A 21,711-nucleotide genomic window follows, 5' to 3' on the forward strand; every position below is an offset into this window, starting at 1 on the left:
TACACAGATACTGCAGTCTGCAGGAACAATATTAAAGCAGCAGTTCAGGCCCAAAGCTTCAGATCAATGATTTGAATGTGAGCAGCTGACATAAAATTGCTTTTTTTTTTTTTTACTTTAATTTTCAGCAAATAAATGCATCCTTAAGATTAAGAGATTATTGTAATTATTCCAAACTTGTGACAGGTAGGCTATTATTGTTCAACATATTGAGAAAAATATATGTTCCTCGAATGACACATACAAGTTTTTTCTGGCAACAAAAGTTCACATTTAAGGTTCATATTTTGTTTCAAAAATTGACATGACATAATTAATAATGGTGAACAGTTACACATTTGTGGTGGAGATAAATTAGGAAACCACATTACCCAGCATCCTTGTCGTGCGCCTGCGCAGAACTCACTTTGCAGCTAATGAGTTGTTGAGGGATGCAACGCTCCATAGCAACATCAGTACCAGCGGAGGAGCGCTGTAGCGGACGACCTGGGAGATATATCCTGAGAATATCTGAAACAGGTGCTGCATGCGGACAGCATGGACGACCAGAAGGTAAGAGGCAACCGCCGTTATAGAAACATTACGAATGAGGCGCTACAGATGGATGAAAAAGAAAGAGGATGCTGCGTGAAAAGAGATACTTAATCCGAAATACCGTTAGCTTGTAGCTTCACTTGTCACGTCCTTCGCCCATTGTGTTTGTGGATATAAGTCCTTAGGACAGTAAGTAACAACTTCGCACGGTTATGATATGCACGGTGATTAAAAGTATGATGTAGGCCTGTATGTGAGTTAAGATTTCCTCACGTTGATTAACAACAGCCAGCCAATGTGAATCACCAGAAACCGCCCCGGTTCTTGCAACTCTGTAACGCGAAACGAGTAACTATTGTTTTCAAATATTCATTACAGGAAATGCTATGAAGGGAGGAAATAATATTTCAGTTTAGTCATAGATGATGAATACCCATTGCCAGAGAAAATGTTGGTTCGGGGGAACCCTAAACCGGCCTGTATTGTTACAAGCTTCTGGCTTCAGGGAGACGCCCCGGATATAAAGCGCTCCTGTGTGTCTCATCATCAGGGACTTGATGAAGAACAAGTGGCCTGGATGAGAGGAGAGTGAAACATGACATTTACCCTATGTGAGCTACAGTGATATCAGCTCACTCTCCTTCATCTGTGTAACGTGCTTTAGCAGTCTGCACTTGTCTCCCCATGAAACACTCTAAAACAGACAAGGGAACAATGAAGTCGATGGCAAAGTATCATCTGAATGGGATCGAACAAATTGATAAAGGTGCACTAAGTCATTTATTGCTAATTAAATCGTATTAGTTTTTTTTGTTGCGAAAATAGCACTTTTGATAAATATTAAAATGATTCCAGTCATATCAGTCTTCTAAAAAATATATATATATATATTTTAATCACATGATCAGCCATCATGCAATTGTTAATTTATAAATAACTCAACAAACAAAATAATAGAACAAATATATTTTCCATATATACTGTATAGTCACACTATTAGCTCAGAAAATATACAATTAAAACATACAATTAAAAAATATGTAATTGTTCATATGTGATCATTATATGTAATGAGCTTAAAAAACATGTACAGCAAGCAAAGTATTAAAAGCTTTAAAACGTGTTATATATGAATTCTATATATTTATAATACAATAATATTATTTAAATTAAAAGTGTGAAATGGTCAAAATATAATAGCTCTTGTGATATTTATATACCGGTACAATGAGCTTAAAAAAACGTATATTAAGCAGAGTAAGAAAAGATAAAAAAAATGTTATGTATTAATTCTGTATAATATTTATAATATATTTATACTATTAAAAGTATAAATAAAAAAATATAACTAAACTTTATGTGCTATAATAAAAGCTAACACAAAGGAATGATACAATTCTAATATATCTATCACTACAGTGAATCTGCTCTGTGAGACAGGCCTCCATCCTGCACGTTTTGCCTTTGTTAACTTATTATTGCTTTAATTAAGTGTTGGTTTTATATGACTCATGCATGTGAAATCAGAATTGCATTCATACTCTGTTTCAGGAGTCACTGAGGAAGATTATCACTACGCTGGCTCTGAAGAATGAGGAAATTCAGAATTTTATCTGCTGTCTAAAGCAGAGTCTAGAGAACCTAGAGGTAAACAACCTTCTGCTCTTTTTACTCACGTTTTCATAATGAATTGTTTGATGAATGAGGAAGTGTCTTTGTCAGGTCTCAGATGGCCCAAATATGTTGCAAGCACAGCGTTTGTCCAGACATGTTTCACTAAACCAGCAATTTGCAACAGCAATACCATTTTAAATCCAGAGACAATCCAGCTTTAACTCTGCATTCATGATGATTGCAGGCGAATTCAAACCGAGTGCAGGAGGATCTGGAGTCAGAGTTTACTTCTCTGCATGCTGTCCTGGATGAACTGAAAGAGGTCATGGTCACACGAATCAAACAGGAAAGAGCCAGTCGCACATATGAGCTACAGGTGAGAGTACTGTGAGGATCCCTAGCCATAACACAGGTTAACACATGCTTCCTAAATTAATTCAAATGTTTTATATTTGACTGACTAGACTGATTGATCAGATATATCAGGAAAAGGCAGAGTGAGATGGCTTTAGAGCTTGTGCATGACTGAGGTGTGTCATGTTAAGAGAAGGATAATAAGACACCCTTGAGGATTACAGTGTGTGTGTGTTTACAGCACATATTCCTCCTATCATTATCTCTTTCACTGAGTGACATCTGTCATTACAATCTTTGTTTCTTTACTTTTTTGAAAGAATATTATTTCAAAGCACTTCCTTGTGACTAAGTGTGTGGCCCTGAAGTTACAAAAAACTAAATCCTGATGAAGATAGGCTCTGTGTGATAGGCTGTTATTGCATTTTTGAAGCCTAGGCATGCCCACTTTTTTCTATTTCAATTATCCACTAATGCTTTTCCGTCCTGTTTGTAGTTATTTTATACTACATGACATATGATTACCCATAGGATGTATTTATTTATTGTTTGTTTGGTTTTTTTGCATTTTGACTGCCTTTCAAAAATTTGGGATCTGTAAGATTTTTAATGTGTTTGAAAAAAGTCTCTTATGCTCCACAAGGCTGCATTCATTTGAAAATAAATAAATAAATAATTCTGTAGTATTCTACAATATTATTTAAATTTAAAATACCTGTCGAGTTGAATATATTTTACAATTTTACTTATTCTTATGATGGCAAAGGTGTCACATGATCCTTTAGAAATCATTCTAATGTACTGATTTGGTGCTTAAGAAACATTTCTTACTATCAATATGTTGAAAACATTTAATATTTTTGTGAAAAAAAATCAGCAGTCTTTGTTGAATAGAATGTTTTGTAGCATTAATTTCTTTACTCTCACTTTTGATACATTTTTATTGCATCCTTGATGAATAAAAGTATTCTTAAAAAAATAAAAAATAAAAAAAATCTTTCAGACCCCTGACTTTTAAACAGTACATTGCTTACACGAAAACACATTTTGACTAAACGGCAATTACTTGAACTGGTGGCAAAGCAATTGTAATAATGTAGCAATGTTTTAAAATCAAATGCAAATTTAGTTAAGCCTCTGGTACTGAGAAAAACAGCAGTATGCAAAATACAACAAAGCTACAACAATTTAGCACACTGCTAGATACTTTTATTAGACTACCAAAAGTCAGAAAGATTATTTAGTTACTATAGATGAATAGAGTCATTCAATCATTTATTAAACTTCAGCCAGATTATGTAATTGTCCAGTGATATTGTTGTGATGGTCTTTTCAGAGTCAGTTGAGTGCATGCACCAAAGCCCTAGAGAGCTCAGAGGAGCTGCTGGAATTAGCCAATCAGACGCTCTGCTCATCTGAGAATGACAGCTTCACTGAGGTACCGCCCACTTGGAATCTTTACAACACTGTTACAACTAAATGACTCATCTATTTACACTTAAAGGGCTCCTATTATGCTTTTTTTTTACAAGATATACTGTAAGTCTGAAGTGTCACCAGAATGTGTCTTTAAAGTTTTACCTTCAAATGCCTCACGGATCATTTATAGTTTCATGCTGCTGCTCCCTGCCCGCTTTTCAGAAAAGGGTAGTGTCTTTACGGCTCGTGCATTTGATACATCAGCAGAAACAAACAAAACATCTTCATGCATTTAAAGCCTTGTCAGTTTTCTTAGTGCACAGAAAGCCAGCTGTCGGACGGCAAGCTGCACGAGTTCACTTTCGCATCAGCTGTTACACAAAAAAAGCACACAAGTTCACATAACAGTTGGGGAAGAAATCAGACATGTATGATTGTATTAGATCGGTGAAATGGTGTCTCTTGGATATGGTGACAACACACTACTATCGCAACTCAAGCAGGCCTCGTCCCTTCATATTTTTCTGTTTATGCCTTGGAGGGGAATTATTTAAATTAGGGACATGTATGTTCCTGGAAGAAAAAAAACCTATTACAATCGAGGCATTTAAGGGAGTTAGTTATTGGTATAGAGAATAACTCCCTAAAGAGTGGACTTTGCAGACCTCGCAACATAATGCACTAAAGAAAGTTGAAAGTGTAAAAAGCATAATAGGACCCCTTTAATGGCTTTATGGTGTTTCAACCAATTATCTTTTTTTATAAATATTTGAATGAAATTATATTTTTACAACTGCTTTTAGGAGACTTGCTTTTAGGAGACTTTAGCTGTTGCTTTCTCTAACAAAGTGGTCAGATTGTGTCAGATGCTGCTGGCTCTTCATGCTAACACGTGCTGGTATGACTGATGTATTGTGTTTTGTTGAGACTCAGTTCTCTTGCTCCCTATCTCTCTCTGTCCCTTCTTCTTTTTCTCTTTCCTCTCTGCTGCAGGCTGCCAAAGAGATAAAGGATAGGTACTGTACAGATGTCCTTACTTAGATCTTTGATTGAGTTCAATACAGTGTAGAACATCTTCAAACACTCCTCCTGAAAGTTCATTCATTTTATCATTAACTCATTTAATATATATATATATATATATATATATATATATATATATATATATATATATATATATATATATATATATATATATATATATTAGCAGAATTCTAGTAATTTTATTAGTGATATTTGACTCATTTTCATTTCGTCTGACTCCCCAAGTGTGTGTGTGTGTGTGTGTGTGTGTGCATGGAGTGATTTACTGTACTCTCATTGATGTTTCCTTCATAACATTCCCACATTCCTGTTCTCAGTCTGTCAGATGAGTTTGTTTGTCTTCGTAGACTGACTGTGGATGTTTATTGTGGGTCCATGTGTCTGCAGTGTGACTATGGCTCCAGCATTTCGTCTGTCCCTGAAAGCAAAGGCCAGTGACAGTATGAATCACATGATGGTGGACTTCTCTCAGGAAAGAAAAATGCTACAGGCCATCACATTTCTTCCAGGTCGGTGTATCATCAACAAGGAAGATGTCATGAATGGTTTAAGCAACGCCCAAATGAGAGATTTCTGCCTAATTTGCATGTAACCGGTTTTGCTGGTGTCGTGCCAATGTGTGCAGTGTCGATATATCTGATGGTGGGACAGCTTTGACATCAAGATCCGAAAAAATACAAGACTTCCAAAATATCTCATAAATGCTGACTTGATTTTCTTGTTTTCTTGTCTAGTAGATTCAACCTGAGGCTTGGTAAAAGGTGCCATTTTAAGATCAAATTGAATTTTAATCAGTGGATAAATTATAATAATTGTGACAAAAATTTATATAATTATTTATAAACATTATTCACATTTAATAACTATAATAATTTCAGAATTCCAATATATAACTAATTAACCATGACACAATTTTCAGAAAATCTGACAGTAAACAAGTGTGTCACAAGTGTGTGCTTCCAGTGTAGGTTGATATTTTTGACTGAATTAGTTTACATTTTTATGACTTCATTATCTCTCTTTTACTGGATCAAATGAAGAAAGTTATAATAATATAAAATCATATACACATATTATTTACATTTTGAATGATGACAATTTCAGAATTTCCGTATTTCATGTTTCGGATTATTGGGACTCGTGAAAATTTTAGGCTTTGGCTGGTATCTCTGAACAGATACTCTGTTTATCTCACATTTAGTGCCTGCTACACCAGAAATACACGTGGCTGAATGCCAGGTGTTTGATAACACAGTCACAGTGGTGTGGACCTTACCTGGACCCGACTCCAAAATCGACCACTACATCCTGGAATATCGGAGAACAAATCATGAAGGTCCTCCTCGGGCTCGAGAAGACCACCCCTGGATGGTGGTGGAAGGGATAAAGGAGACTGAGTACACAATCACGGGTAAGTGTTGATGTTTGTTTTGGAAGTGATCTTTTCATGAGTAGTTTTAGATAAAGTTGTGACCATGATGTCATTTGTTTTTCAGGCCTTCGTTTTGATACGCGTTACATGACCTTTAGAGTGAAGGCATGCAATAAAGCTGTGGCGGGTGAATTCTCAGAGCTGGTTACTCTAGAAACACATGGTAAGTTTCACACACACAGAAGGTAATGAGGCATGAAGTCTCTTCTCTGCAGAGAGAGAAGAGTCTAACAGAAGTTACAAAGCACTTTAAAAGCACGTTCAGTACTAAACAGTCTGATTTAGAGACCACTGCTGTAGTACGTCTGCCCTTTTGTGAAATAAAAGTTAATGCTGTCAATTTAATGTTAATCTGTGTTAATTACATTACATTTAGTCGTTTAGCAGATGACTAAATGTAGGACAATTGAAGAGTGCAAGTGTTAAAGGGTCAAATGTTTTTTTTTATTAATATGTTGATAAATGTTCATTTAGTGTAATTAATTCTAAAATAACAGTCAAAATATAAGCAAGTGAAAATGCCCCCTTATTTATACATTGAATGCCTATTCAATGCATAATAATTTTTTTCAATTGTCAATATTTAGATTATGTGATCAATCCTGATTTAATTTGATTAATTGGCCGATTATGCAATTTAAATTTGTTTATTTATGGGAATATAAAGGGCTGCACAATTAGATTAAATAAAGTGAAAATGTAATACACGATTATCAAATCGCAAAGGCTGTTATTTAATTTTATATAAGCACTGCATGGTTCAAAGTGAAGAGCAGCACTGTTGATCTTGTACCTGCAAGAAGCTAGTTATGAAAAATAATATAATAATTATTTTATTTTACAGTTCAACAGTACAATTACAATTCAGTATAAACTAAGTAATATTGAACTGAAATTATAATTACAGTTAATAATATAAATTATAATTAGTTTGTTTAATATTTTTATTTGATAAAATAATATAAATAACAATTAATATTATTCTTATTTAGATATTGATTTGTAATCACAAAATGCACAAGCACAAAAAACCTATTATATATAATCAAAAAAAAATTTTTTACCTCGTGCAGGCCTAGGAGATTATTTGAGATGTTCTGAAAACATGGAAAACAACCTTTTCTTTTCTTACCTTTTAAGTCTCCCTGACATTTGCTTCCAGCGTTCGTCTTCAAACTGGACGCAGGTTCAGCCCATCAGAACCTGAAGGTGGAGGATCTCAGCGTGGAATGGGACAGCAGCGGTGGGAAGGTGGCTGTCCAGGACATCCGTAAGGAGAAGAACAGGACCAGCTCTCCCATGCACTCTCCTGCCAGGTCCGACAGGATTGCCCCTAAACAGCTGTTCTCATTAAATAAATGTGTTGATTCCTTCTCATAGCTGACTATAGTAGACAGAAAGCAGATGTTCATCGTGTCCTCTTTACATATGCTGTCATTGACTAAATTGTATACCAAAAGCAGACTTTGCTGGAATGTTCACCCAGCTTTAAGCCAGATAAACTGCCCTGCTTGTCCAATCTTATAAAACAAATGTCTCCCTCAGGACAGCCATGATGTCCCCCAAAAGAGCTCCATCTGCTAGAGTGGGCCGGGACCGCTTCACAGCAGAGTCCTACACTGTCTTAGGTGAGTCAACACAAATGTATTGCATTGAGCTACAAGACACTGAAGAACCCTCAACTTTGAGAGCGTTCATTCAAAAGCTCCCCAAATTCTCTCCAATGTCTAGGAGACACAATGATCGATGCAGGGCAGCATTACTGGGAGGTACGGTTTGATAAGGAGAGTAAGGTGTTTGCAGCAGGAGTCGCTTTGCGGTCTCTAGGACGCTTTGATCAGTTGGGGAAGAGTAACGCTTCCTGGTGCATCCACCTTAACAACTGGCTTCAGCAGAGCCTCACAGCCAAGCACAATAATAAAGCCAGAACACTGGACTGCCCCATTCCCGACCGCATCGGCATTTACTGCAACTACGAAGAAGGTGAGTTCATCTGGAAATATGACAAAATAGTGCCACAGTACTGCTGAAGCTGTTAGCCATGGTAAAAGCAAATGGATGATGATTGGCTGTGGGAGAACCGAATGGTTGCAGCAGTCCCAGATTGTATATTTAATATGGTGCTTGACAGATATATTGCTATGGGGAATATTTGGCTGTTTTTAATTGTTGTTTGTCAGAATCATAGAATCACTTGTTTGCTCTATAAAGTATAAATGTGTTTACCGGTATTTTTTTTTTTTATATATATTTATTTATTTATTTATTTTCGTAAATAATGTGTAAACATAAATTTAATTGCAGCATGTGTCATTTGTATCTTTAAATTAAACTAAATTGTAAGATATTGTACATCTTTACATTGGCCATCAATCACCCTAATCTTTAAAATATCAGTCAGCCGCTAATTAGTTACTTGTTAACTAGTTTGTTCTTGTTTTTCCTATCCCCTTTCAGGCACATTGTCTTTTTACAACTCTAGAACCAAAACTCTTCTTCATACCTTCAGAACCAAGTTCCAGCAGCCTGTTATACCAGCCTTTATGGTAAGAAATAATTCAGCTCACTTTGTATTTAACAATTTAATCACACAACATGCTAGCCGGCTATAACAAGTTCTTTGCGTAGGATGCATTTTTGCATTTCAAAACATCTAAGTGGAGTGCAATTCAATGGAATAGAATGCAGGTCTATTTTTAACTTGGCAGCGTCATAAAAATGCAGATGCAGTTGGTGCAACAAAAAAAAAACCCTAGTTACAGCATGTTTGTCTGGGTATGCATGGTTGTTAGAGAGGTGCTTCAATTGCAGTGCAACTTTAACTAACTTACTAAAACAAATAAGATGTATAAAATGTACAAGAAAAAGTGTACATTTATTCGTTTACCAGACATTTTTATCCAAAGTGACCTACAAACTTACACAGTACATTGCAGAGGACATAAAATATCACACTGAACGGGAAAAGCCATCAACTAACTATTTCACCTTTAGTGCACTTACAAACTATTCTAACTCAAACTTTCTGATAAAATGATTGGTAAATAAAGACTGCAAGAGTTGTCAGAAGCGTAATGGGGTGACGCTGCAATTCTCTTTCGCCCCCTATAGGTGTGGAATGGGAGTTTCTCAGTACAGACGGGCCTTCAGGTACCCAGCATCGTGTTGTGCGGTCAGAAGCGAAACAGTAATACAAGCAGCTCTAATGCCAGCCTTACTTAAATCATACTTTACTCTTTAATGCTACACATACACACAGGTTTGGAGAACATCTGGCAACCCTGACATAACACTGGTCCAACAAAGCCTGGAGACTCTTCCTATCATCAGTAGGTCTTCCCAGCCCTGGGGGAGAGCTGCTCTAGTTTGCTTTCCTCCATTCCTATTAGCTCACTCATATGGATCCTGTGCCTTTCAGTGTCCTGGCATAATGAGGTATTACTCTGTTTCAACATGCTAACAGCTTTAATAGCCTTGTCTTCTTGTGTATATCACTATGGCCAAAAGTTATGTTTTTTGTAGCATTTGTTTATTCATATCACAGTATTTGAGCCACATTTGAAGTTATTTTAGTGCAGCAGCAGCATGTTGGTGTTATTGTTTGAAATCTCAAACGAAACTGTATTATATTTACACACTGAATGTCTTTAATTATATGCCTCGAATTCTGCTTCAGTAGCTGCTTCCGTAAACTTTTTAAATATACAGTATCAGAATAGCACAATAATCTTAAGCTTAATCATAGAAATCAAATGTTTTTTAAAGAATGGAAGGAACCATTTGGTTGTGCACGGTGTGTGTGTGTCTGTGTGTGTCTCCATGTTCATAATCCGTCACCCAGAAAGGTACTTTTCAGTGTTCTTGATGCAAATATTACCAAACTTGATTTCTTTTTGTATGCCTGTTGCAATTACATATTACTGATCACAGAAAACAGTGATTTTAGTTATTTTTGCCACATTGCCGAGGGATAGTTCACCCAAAACTAAAAAAAATTCTGTTACATGTTTTTCCAAACTAACTCTGTGTCTATGGAACACACAATACATTTTGAAAAATGCTATAGCTTTCAAGTTTAATAAAGGACATGACATTTTCAGCTGGTAGTTTTGGGTAAGAAACTGCATTTTTAGTCAGTAGATACTGAAAATCTCTCTTCCAGTGAACGGTTCATTCAAACCATTGCAAACAGTCAGTGAGTCATTTGAACTCAGCTGAATTGGATTAACTGATTCATTGCAAAGAGCCGATTCAAAAGAATGATTAATTCATGATATGAATCTCTTACTTTCATTAAGAGAGCAAGATTTTTCAGACTGTTTATCACACAAAGCTATCAGATGACTTTCTAAAGAATATAACGAACAAGATGTACTGTATGGACCAAAAAGCTTGAAAGCTCCACATTGTATTTGAATTGGAAAACAAACATATACAGTTTTAGAACAACATGTGTGTGTTCAATGACAGATCTTTTTTTTTTATTATTGTTGGCTGATCTAATATAATCTGCAATGCTTTTAGTCAAACACCTGAACATTTTAAACATTACTGTTTCAAACTGAAGTCAACCTGTAAAATTGTGCTATTACACTACCTGTCACGTCAATAAAACAAATGCCAAACATGCTTTTGTCTTGCACAACCACACAAGGAAGAAAGTGTGACACAGGGTACGCATTTTCCATGGTCAATGTATTGTTCTCAAAATATATAGTATAAAACATGTTTTAACAGGAACAGAAAAACAACATTTGTTGGAGAAAGAAGACCTGCAACTTCCCCACATAGTAAAGTCACACTATAGATCAACATATTATCAACATCCATTTGTGACTATTATAGCAAGACTGATATTTTATGATCAGAGATAGAGAAGAGAGACATAGACCAGCTATATGACACAAAGGAATTCAAGACAATATTTAAACTTGACTTCCCATCTGAATAACTTAATAAATGATAAATGAGGTCAATGAGATCAACTACACAAACAGCAGTAGTGATTTACAGTCAACAGCTATGCAACATGACACATGATGATTGATATGTTGGTCTAATAAATGATTGTGATCAATCAATCAATCAATATCTAGATTCAAGGGAACATCAGTGAACAAATATCACAGATTCAGTGTCCTGGCGAGTAAAGCTGTATATCCATATATCTGCTGGTATAAATTTAAGAATAGCTTAATACTAAGGAATTATTCCTCATTCCACAATGAAACCATCATCATCATCATCATCTTAGAGAGATTACGTTTATTCCTGGTTTCGTCTCCTATTAAGAACCTCTAGGAGCTCACCTGTTAAGCACAAAACCACAGTGAGTTATGTTTATTTTGGAGTAATTACAGATATCAGAAGAAGGAAATACTGTTCTGATTTGAAAATAAAAGATTTATTCGAGTGAAATGGTGTCAATAAAAAACGACTACTTGTTCTTACTTATGTCAACATGTTTCCGCTCACACTTTGGAATATTCTTAGGCACTCTTGACAAACCGTTCCTTTGGGAAGTTGTTTTACAGTAGCCAGGAGGTACCAAAATCTTTTTTTCACCAGCTACATTAAAACAGAAAACATTAAGAAATTATTAGTAACAAAATCCACAGGTTAATTCTGGAGGCACTGAATTCTGATGTGGTAAATATCGCCTTGCTTAAACTAAATATCATCATCATTGCTTAAACCAAATACCATCATCAGAATGAAAGTGATATTGGAATTAACAATATTTCTACAGCATTTATTTCTCATTGTTAATGTCAATATCAAACAAGAACAATGAAATGAAGTGTAAATTTACAATAAATGCTGGAATGGAAAATCGAATAAGTCTTAATTTGGAAATATGGGACATTGGGCTATTGTTGTTACCTTGAAGACGTGGCAGGACAGGAGGTGGAGGACATGCCGTCTGATCCATCTCATACTCCCCAGCATCTGGAAAACACAAACATACAGTAACTGAGGATTAACAACATGCATTAGAATCTCAACAAAACATTTGAAAAAAGCTAAAGAACTGCAAAACCCTAAATTTGCAGATACTTCGAAGTGTATAAGGACTCACTTGACACGTTGATGTAGGCTGTTTCATGTGTGTTTGTTTCTGACTGGGATGTTTGATTCCTTGGTACTAAACATGCAAATCAAAAGTTACATTACTTTGCATGTTTTCTAAAAGTAAAGCTGTCAGGTTAAGTTCAGTTTAGGCCACTCATTAAACCCAATGGTGTATGTTTTAAATGATAGGCTGATGTATTACCTGGTTTTGGGGGTGGCAGAGGAGTAGGCGAAGGGCATCTGGGAAGATGTACACTTGTCTCACCATTTTCATGTTTGGTCTCGACAAATGCTGAAAGAGAAAAAGAAAATACCAGCAATTCATTAATTTGGAAAAAGACAACCAATACCAGCAGTTTAAACTATATTGGAATGAGTATTAGATCACGCTAACAAAAACTCCTTCTCAACCAATGTCTTTGTTATGCAAAGAGACAACATTCACGGTTTCAGCTCTGGCATCAGTCTAATTTACTTCTAAGAGTAGAGCTGCTAGCTTAAATAAGTCAATACAGTATGTTTAAAATGGTAAATAATCTAAGCAACAGTATTCAGTATGTATTTGTTCATAAAGATGATTTAAAGATGTATTACCTGGTTTTGGGGGAGGCACTGGAGGAGTAGGCGAAGGTGCTTTGGGACAAAGCACATTTCTCTCACCATTCTCCTTGTTGGTCTCAATAAATGCTAAGAGAGAAAAAAAGAATAGTATAAATCAGGCTTATAAACTGGCCCACATGAGGTTCATAGTCATTTCTCGAAGCATGCTTTCCATGTGTTACAATACTCAATGTTATTTTTATACATGGATGATTTTTATTTTCTATAAAACTCTAATGTGTACCCTGCTCTGTGGAGAATGTGTCTCAACTGTGTAACATTCAATTTAAAATCAATACAAACAATTCCAGCATTCATTAAATTCATTAAGAAAAAGATAGAACCAAAACCACAGTTTTCATCTAGAATGGAAAGACTACACAAACTAACTAGTTCTCTATTTTCATAAAGAGCTCTGGAAATTTCACAAGGACTTTTAGAATTTTTTTAAATGTTTTTGTCGCAAATGTACTGTTTGAATGAAACCTGAAACACTTGTTTTATGGGGTAAAGGATTATGTTTAGTAAAAAAACGTAACATAAAAAAAAAAGAACCTTAACTTTTTCTTTAACAAACATTAAAAAATTGTTTCTCAGAAAAAGAAAAAAAAAAGTTTTGTGCAATGTATTTTTGTTCAAACAGCAATCAAAGAAAAAAATGTCAGCCAGCTGGAATCTCATGTCTAAAATTTTAATGTAATTTTAATTTCAACAGAGCAACAGTGGAATAGTTTGTCAGTCATTCTTTTAGTGGTTTCTATGATCGGGTGACATTATTTTGTAAGCTACATGTCATTCATCATTCATAGTGTTGTTAACATTTTCTACAAATACGTCAGTCTGCCTGACAAACAAGTTTTTTCCTAATAGTCCTGAAAGAGTCTCTTACTGATACTTTTCTCATAGTGTTCCTCCATCAGAAGAGGCACATAAACTCCATTGGACTTCTTCAGCATGCAGTTAACGACATCATGCAGGGTCTCACAGGTGATCTGTGGGTTTCAGAACACACTCACATTGTCTGATACACATACCAGACTAAATGATTTGATTGTGGCAATAAGCCTAAAGTTCAGTAGTACTTAATGTACGTTTGCTCACTGGAGAAACATTTACCAATAAATACACAAAAACACACATATCCTGTAACATGCAAAAACTACAAAGAGAAACTGACGAATGTCGTTTTTCTTTAAATCAAAAACTAGGGTTTCTAAATTCTAGGGTTTAAGATAAAAGTCAAAACATAGAGCTGCTCAAAACTACATAAGAAATCAGTTTTACTGATCCACTGCTTCTGATTCCCAACACTGACAAATAAAACTTTGTCTTATCAGAATTTTGCTTATAGAGCAATCACACATTATGACAGAAAGAACAAATTGCCTAGCGCAAGAGCTTGGAGTTCACACAAAATTACCAATTCGCAGATGGTTAAATCGTTTAATGTTCTGAGAGTCGTCCTATTAGACTGAAGCTTTTATCAGGCATATTGTGAATGTAATTTATTAACGTAAGCTATTACTTACAGGAGTCTCAAGGGCAATGGTGAATCCTCCTTCATGGCTCCGAGACACACGATAATGTTTGAATACTGGTCTGCTGGGCACAAGATAAGAGTCTTCAGGATTTATTCATTCTTATCTAATACAGCTATATTCCTTTTTATTAAAACTTCCCAGAACACACCGATTATTGGGTAACATGCCTTAGGATCAAGGTCTAAGGTTCAAGACTCTTCAACCAGCAATTCAGATGATTAAGATAAATTACAATAAATTAAGTTCTTCAGGGCATCCAGCAATCTCTGATAATGCATGTGCAAGCTGTCCGTTTTACCCGTTAATATCTTGGCATGTAGTGAGGGCAAAAGATGTCCCATCATGACCAGGCCGCAGCAGTAAGTTTCCCCGAACACTGTTCCTTTCCAACAAGTATTCAGCTTCGACACGAGTAACATTATGATAACACCTGCACAAAGCATTATTGCATTATTACATCATTTGCATTTTCACGGGCATGTGTGCTTTAATGTTTGGGTTTGATAACTTGCTGTCAATGTTGTTGTTTTTTTATTAAAGAGAATCCTCATTTTAGGGGATTTCATCATACCCATCAACCAAAATGACTGTAAAATGACATTTTATTTTTACTGGACTGTTTTAATCTTACGCAGTTTACTAGTGGCCTAACACAAAACAACGGTCACACTTTAGGGCTTGTGATTGCAAATGATGCAACCCTGTCACAGCTGTCTTCTGTTGATATTGGTCTGTCTTTTACATCATTTTCACAGACTTTATTTCTGTTCATGGAAATCAATAAATCTGTCAGATTTTGCAAACTGTTGTTTCCTCTCTAAGTGGTCTTCAGTCAGCTCCTCTTGAAGATATGATTTTACATTTGAATACTGTTCTTGCCTCTAATTTGGATTATTTTGCTTCCTTGAAGTCACGCAATGTCTCATTTGTTTATTCTGCTCCTTGGAATAATGATGACATGCACTCAGAGAAGGAAGCTTGTCGTAAAAAGTCATTCAAAAATATGAATGTATTTTTCCAAGCCTGGGAAGACTACTTGTGGGAATATAGAGCTAAAATTGTGTCAGCAAGATCTGCTTACTTCTCTCACATTGATTAATACGAAGTAATTCTAATAATAATAAGTAATTCTAGGCATCTCTTTCATTCTATAAATAGACTTCTAAACACTAATGTTGGTGCCTCTCTGCCTGCTTCAAATCAATTGTGTAATGACTTCCTTCATCTTTTCAGTTCTAAAATTGATCTAGGTCTACACCCGTTTCCTCTTCAACACTTTGATTACCTAGTTTCTCAAGTTTCCTTTACTCAAATTGACTCTAAGCTGATTATTAGGGAGGTATCACATGTGAAAGTTACCACTTGCAAATCCCCTCACTACAAGCTTATTTACTGTAAATCTTGTTCTCAGCATTGTAAACGTAAACTGCTGTTGTAACACTGGTTCCAAAAAAGCATAATATTGATTGGGATATCTTAATTATCGCCCCATAACAAACCTTAGTTTTCCTGCAAAAATCTTAGAAAGTATTGTGCCCTTACAGCTGAACAATGACTTTACAATAAATAATCTTTCTGAGCACCTTCAGTTTGAAAATTTCATAGTACTGAGACAGCCTCAATCACAAACTATTACCTAACCATCCTGAAACTGTATTTGGTGTTTCTGAAACCATTTTAACCTGGTTTAAATCATATCTCTCTGATTGTTGACAGTTTATCTGTATGAGCGGTCTTAGGTTAGCCCTCTCCCTACGTGTGCTCCTCAGGGTTCAATTTTAGGCCCCTTACTTCTTTTGCTTTTAAGATCACCTGAGCTTAGTTATTATTTCTATGCAGACAACACTCAGATTTATATTCACTCTAAGCCAGGTCAAAACATGGATATTTCTTTCTTATCACCTTTCATGGATATCTCAAAACTTTTTGTGTCTTAAAAAAATATTAAAAAATAAATAAATAAATAAAATGAAATGTTTTCCTATCTGTGACTGAAAGGCTTATTAATACTTTTGTATTTTACCAAATTGGCTACTGTAATGCAACAGTAACAAGTCAACAAATTACAATGTGTGCAAAATTCTGCTGTAAGGATCCTGACTGGAGACAGGAGAACACATTGCTCCAATTATAAAGTCCTTGCACTGGCTTCCAGTCAGGTTCTGAGTTGAATGCTAATGCTCACATATAAGGCACTGCATGGTCTGGCCCCTCAGTATTTTTCTTCAAATACCCACAAGTGTCATTTGTGCTCCTCATAAGCTGGTTTACTTGCTGTTTAATAGACACGTTTGCGATCTGTAGAGGACAGGGCTTTCTCATCCTACGCTCTTAGATTTTGGCAAGAGACTGGCAAAACAATACATTATTAAAGGTTAAGTGTGTAATTCCTGTATCGCAGTCAAAAATACTGAGTTTTCCCACATCCTCCCTATCTGCCACTGCTTTGCCAAACTGATACTTGCGTCCCACCCAATCCATTGAGTTAGTTTCCCCTTCTTATTAAGCCGGGAGAAAGTACTTAAACATCAAACACCAAAAATATTACACACATCACCTTTAAACTTTGATGTTATGTTATCAATCATAAAGCAAGTGGTTTTAACTTACGGAGGCATGTCTGACTGTACAGTAACTAAGGGAGGTGGAGGAGATGAAAGAAGTCGCTGCCTTATTTTCTCTTTCTCTATTATTTCCCTCATCATGTGAATCTGACCAGGCAGCAGGTTCAAAGAACTCGGCACAGACAGCTGAAGGACAGAAACAGTGAGAATTATCATTTTATATTTATATAATTGATTGGTATGACGTAGGACTGTTTCTTGTGGCATATTCTGACCAATCGATTAGTCATACAGAGGTACTGACAATTCATCACATAGATGAACTCAAGTTAACAAAAAAGAAAAAAAAAACTCTCTGGTTTAGTGAACACTAGCCTTTGAGATCAAGAAGAAAGAGAACCAGAAATCACAGCATAAATAACTTTAAACATTAAAATGATCAAGCCATTGGGCCTTGTCTGAACAAACGCTGATAAAAGTCTGCAGCGCTATTTGATAACTACCGGTAGTTATTTAATAGTTATAGTGTAAATGCATAAGAGGAGATATCCTCTAAATATTGTACCTTCATATTTCTTTTGATGTCTTTATAATTTCACTTTGGTAAGGTGGTACTTAACAAACAGAGCTCGATAAAATTCCAAATAAATCAATTATATTTAAATTACTAAAACTTTCTGTTACATGAAATAGGGGGGAAATTAAAAATTTTCACAAGATTTTTAACCGATTTTAGATCCATTTATATATTAAAAGATGTTTTTGAGAAGCCCAACTAACCTTAGAAACTGAGAGCATGAAGCCTTTCCACAGTTCTCGGGCCTCAAGGCTAGGGGCCTGAGAAAACAGAGGAAAAATATATCATGGGTACCTGAGTCAAGTCAAGACTATTTTTCACAGAGTTAGTTTTACATTAAAGGATTAGAGATGGGAGAAGCCCTACAATCATCTTGATGTCTTCATTTTTCATGTGCAGCGTGAATCTAGCAGCATCCAGGTTTCGGTCACGACAGCGGTCATCATTCACAGATACAAGATCAGAGAGATCCAGCTTCTCTATATACTGCGTTCACAAGCACAAGCAAACAGTTGATGCACAAATAATCTGTTCTATATGTAGGCAAACGTATACAGAATCAAATAGCCTTCAGGCCTGCACGCATGCATTTGAATAAATTTATGCAAATATACAAAATAAACACACACACATTGAAATTATTTTGAAGCGGCTAGTCAAATTAAACTGAGAAGGCAGCTTATAAGAATCACTTACAACATTGTCTTTGGTGTTATTGTAGAAAAAGAGTACATTGCCACATAAACTAGTCCAGAGTTTACGACCCATCTGTGCAAAGAAAAATAAACATTTACTGAAAATAAATACATTTTCTGAATAAAATTTTTAAAAACCAATAACTTCAGAAAAATAACAAATATTTTGCATCAATTTTATATTATCAAATTTCTGTGTATTTCCAGGTTTAAATTTGTGTACATATGTACATATAAATGGTGTTCTCCATATGTTTGTCATTATTGACAATGGTTGAGTTGATTCATAAAATACATACCTATGGAAAGACAGAACCAGTTTTTCAAGAATGAAAAGAATGAAGAAAGGAATAAACACTTCAGAAACAAGACTTGATCCAGAGACATGATTATTTTATAATAATTTTAACCAGCGGACATGAAATTAGATTGTTATAAGACTTATATTAGTTATAAACCCAAACTATCGGGAATGTGTATCGTTAAAGTGCATGTCATGACGCAAATATTTACCCTGTGCTGACCTACAGTAAATAATGAACAAACAAAAGACCACATTTTTACAAATGATGTCCTCTATCAGCTGAATTAGAGCGAAGACCTAAAATGCAAATGAAAGAAATCCTTCTTTACTAAAACCACCGTCACTATATGCAAATCTTTTTTCTGTAGTGTCAGATCTGCACGCAAGTATGCAATCAAACCAGTTTTAACTTGCATTGTAAAACGTAAAGCAATTCATAGAACTGTGTCCATAAATAACCTACTGCTCAAAAAATGCACAATTCCTGCTACAAAAGTCAGAGTTAAAGTTAAAAGACACAAAATTTATGTTGAAGATTAACTGTGAAAGAATTTAAATGACTCTTTGTGCCATTTAGAGAGGGGTGATCCTACAGAAATACTGGGATAAATGCTTATTAATTTTTTTTTTTTTTTTTTTACAGTAACACTAGTAATGTGCGACAAAAAAAAAAAAAAAAAAAAAATAATATATATATATATATTGCACTATATATATATATATATATATATATATATATATATATATATATATATATATATATATATATATAACCCAACCATTTAAACTATAGGCTACATGGCGAATATACAGGAAAAGCTGTTGAAGAAAATAACCCTGCTGATGACAACTTAAACCTAAGGGGTCTAAAGAGCTTTGGGCTGCACGTTTTAAAGACTTAGTTAAACCATCCAAAGGAGATCATTTATTTAAACTATTTTCCCCTAAACACAGATGTACATAATAAGATAGTTTCTTAAACATCGTGGACACACTGACTCACCTTGTCTTTGATCGATTTCTTTTCCAGAAATCCTTCGTAATAGCATGTTGGAAGCTGAGATCTCCCTCGTCCAATGCGATTTGATGCTGCCATAAATTACACTCCTGTCAACTGCAAACTTCTTAAAAAACCCGTTCAAGTATTTGAAAGAAGACGCTTCAGTGTCCGCCTCAAGATCCAAGTTTAATGCGTTATTAAACTTTCAAATTCATACTAGAGCTCACGTGCTAAAGCTTTATAAAAAAAGTTATTGACGAACAGAAAGCTTGTGGACTAAAAGTAACACAACTGCCGGCAAATGCCTATTTAAAGAGATCTAAGTGATGTCATCATCCCCCACCCCTTGGGCTACCTGAACACAGGTGAGTTAATGTGCTCGAGGTTTGCCGCGAAGCACGAAAGTCCCGCCTATTAAGAAGAAGAGTAAAGCTGTCAGCAGACAAATAACCACCCCCTCTAGGCATGACACGTAGGTTATATCAAAACGTATTGGGGAATTCCCGGTTTAAAGTAACGCCAACATCCAAAGCGCTTGCGGTAAATGAACATTTTGAAAACACCAATTTTACATCCTTCTGATTTGAACAAGAATTAGAATTTAGATTGTTAGACGTCTGAAACACAATGCTCTTACTAAAAATAACAAAAGTAGGTTACAGTCACACTTTACTGTAATGCGTGTAGGTCGTGTAGGCTTACCATTGGGGTTGCTCTGGAAAACCTGACTCATGTCATCAAATAGAATGATTATATTGTTTAAAATAAAAACAGTGTGTGCTCAGAGTATCTTTTTTTCTTAAACATTTCAGGTTTGGGCTGATGCCATGGTGATTTTGCTGTTCTGCTGATAATTTTCATTATATGTGTGTTAACAGTTTTTCAATATGAAGTGTATTATTCCACGGTATATTGAAAATTTCAAAGAACGACGACATCTAGCGGTCAGAATCAGACACTGCGTTCCATTCATTACCGTAAATCCTATAACGTTTACGCATATTCCCTATTGAAACCATCTGTCCACTGCTGGGTCCCAGTTCTTCTCATTTGACCGTGGTCCAGAGCCATTAGAAACTGTATCTAAACTGATATAAACTCACAAATTGCAAACCATGTCATCCAATTTGCTTATAATATTTCCGCGATATGGCTTCCGTTTTAACAGAAATGCAAAACACCTCCATCCTCCCAGTGCTGGAGAGACTGCCACCCCAAACACCGCTAATTTATAAAGGTGAGTAGCCTAAATGACAAGGACGGGTAAGCCTAAATGAAGGTGAGACTTCATCTCATTAATATTAAAGTGATCTTAATAAATATGCATGATGTATTCTTGCATGTATTAATTCAGTGTTTCTATCTGTTGATTGTCTTAAGGCTCAGAGCCACCCTCATCTCCTCAGATGGTTAAGGAAGGAGCGGATGAAGAGGATGAGGAGTTGAGCGGGGCCGAAGATGCAGACCTTAGGGCCTCCTCTGGAAGGGGGTCCCTCCTGACCAGGAGAGGCATCACACTGAGAGTCCTCTTAAAGGATGGTCTCGTGGAGCCTGGAGACGACATTCTGTCCATACACTACCTGGTACTGTCCAGAAATGACATCATTAGGGCCATTATCATTTACATCATTAAAGAAATGAATGCAAATCTGTTCACCCTAAACTATGAAATTGTAACGCATTGGATTTACTTAAAGAGTACAGTACTATAGTATGTCAAAGAAAAAAATAAAAATGTAATGTAATGAAATGTTTTCCAAATAATATTTTACATATATTGTGTATTTTTTTTTCACACTGTAAATTGTCTTTATGCATGAAAATATATAGCTTTCTTTTTAAATTCTAGGATGGGGGTCCCAACCACAAAGATGATCATTTGGGGGCCCATCACATCTAAAAGATTAAATCAAAACCCCTGACATAACAGAATGTCATAGCTACGCGCCTTTCTTTTTTCC

At 35.5% G+C, this 21,711-nt stretch overlaps 2 protein-coding genes across 4 annotated transcripts; one reads left to right on the forward strand and one right to left on the reverse strand.

Annotated features, from left to right (window-relative positions):
• Positions 1–195: 195 nt before the first annotated feature.
• LOC113069882 (fibronectin type III and SPRY domain-containing protein 1) lies at positions 196–11,024 on the forward strand. The gene is made up of 14 exons (XM_026242981.1): positions 196–552; positions 2,086–2,181; positions 2,393–2,524; positions 3,839–3,940; positions 4,915–4,937; positions 5,353–5,474; positions 6,167–6,376; positions 6,462–6,560; positions 7,560–7,713; positions 7,943–8,025; positions 8,129–8,380; positions 8,855–8,943; positions 9,509–9,547; positions 9,657–11,024. The coding sequence occupies exons 1-14, from the start codon at positions 538–540 to the stop codon at positions 9,855–9,857; spliced, it is 1,617 nt and encodes a 538-aa protein (XP_026098766.1). The 5' UTR covers positions 196–537; the 3' UTR covers positions 9,858–11,024.
• On the reverse strand, positions 10,470–20,185 carry LOC113069885 (signal-transducing adaptor protein 1-like). 3 transcript variants are annotated; one of them, XM_026242985.1, is made up of 14 exons: positions 19,754–20,176; positions 18,448–18,519; positions 18,118–18,237; positions 17,955–18,011; positions 17,221–17,360; positions 14,909–15,040; positions 14,599–14,671; positions 13,959–14,061; positions 13,064–13,156; positions 12,672–12,761; positions 12,477–12,542; positions 12,281–12,346; positions 11,849–11,965; positions 10,470–11,706 (listed from the first exon to the last, which is right to left on the reverse strand). In XM_026242985.1, exons 1-14 carry the CDS (start codon positions 19,844–19,846, stop codon positions 11,663–11,665), a joined length of 1,266 nt encoding a protein of 421 aa, XP_026098770.1. In that variant the 5' UTR covers positions 19,847–20,176; the 3' UTR covers positions 10,470–11,662. The 3 variants fall into 3 exon arrangements, with proteins under 3 accessions (XP_026098770.1, XP_026098771.1, XP_026098772.1); XM_026242986.1 differs by having other exon boundaries at positions 14,599–14,668; positions 19,754–20,173; XM_026242987.1 differs by lacking the exon at positions 12,672–12,761 and having other exon boundaries at positions 19,754–20,185.
• Between the last annotated feature and the right edge of the window lie 1,526 nt (positions 20,186–21,711).

This window comes from Carassius auratus, unplaced genomic scaffold (assembly GCF_003368295.1).
Source record: "Carassius auratus strain Wakin unplaced genomic scaffold, ASM336829v1 scaf_tig00002576, whole genome shotgun sequence".
Lineage (NCBI taxonomy): Eukaryota > Metazoa > Chordata > Actinopteri > Cypriniformes > Cyprinidae > Carassius > Carassius auratus.

Bases quoted from the DNA above. Each gene is read 5' to 3' on its own strand.
- LOC113069882 (XM_026242981.1), top strand. The intron at 6,561-7,559 runs GTAAGTTTCACA...ATTTGCTTCCAG, and splicing joins GGTTACTCTAGAAACACATG to CGTTCGTCTTCAAACTGGAC. The intron at 8,381-8,854 runs GTGAGTTCATCT...ATCCCCTTTCAG, and splicing joins TTACTGCAACTACGAAGAAG to GCACATTGTCTTTTTACAAC.
- LOC113069885 (XM_026242985.1), bottom strand. From the start codon at position 19,846: ATGGCAGCATCAAATCGCATTGGACGAGGGAGATCTCAGCTTCCAACA. The intron at 18,238-18,447 runs GTAAGTGATTCT...TTGTGAACGCAG, and splicing joins ATAACACCAAAGACAATGTT to TATATAGAGAAGCTGGATCT. The intron at 11,966-12,280 runs GTAACAACAATA...GTTTTAATGTAG, and splicing joins TGTCCTGCCACGTCTTCAAG to CTGGTGAAAAAAAGATTTTG.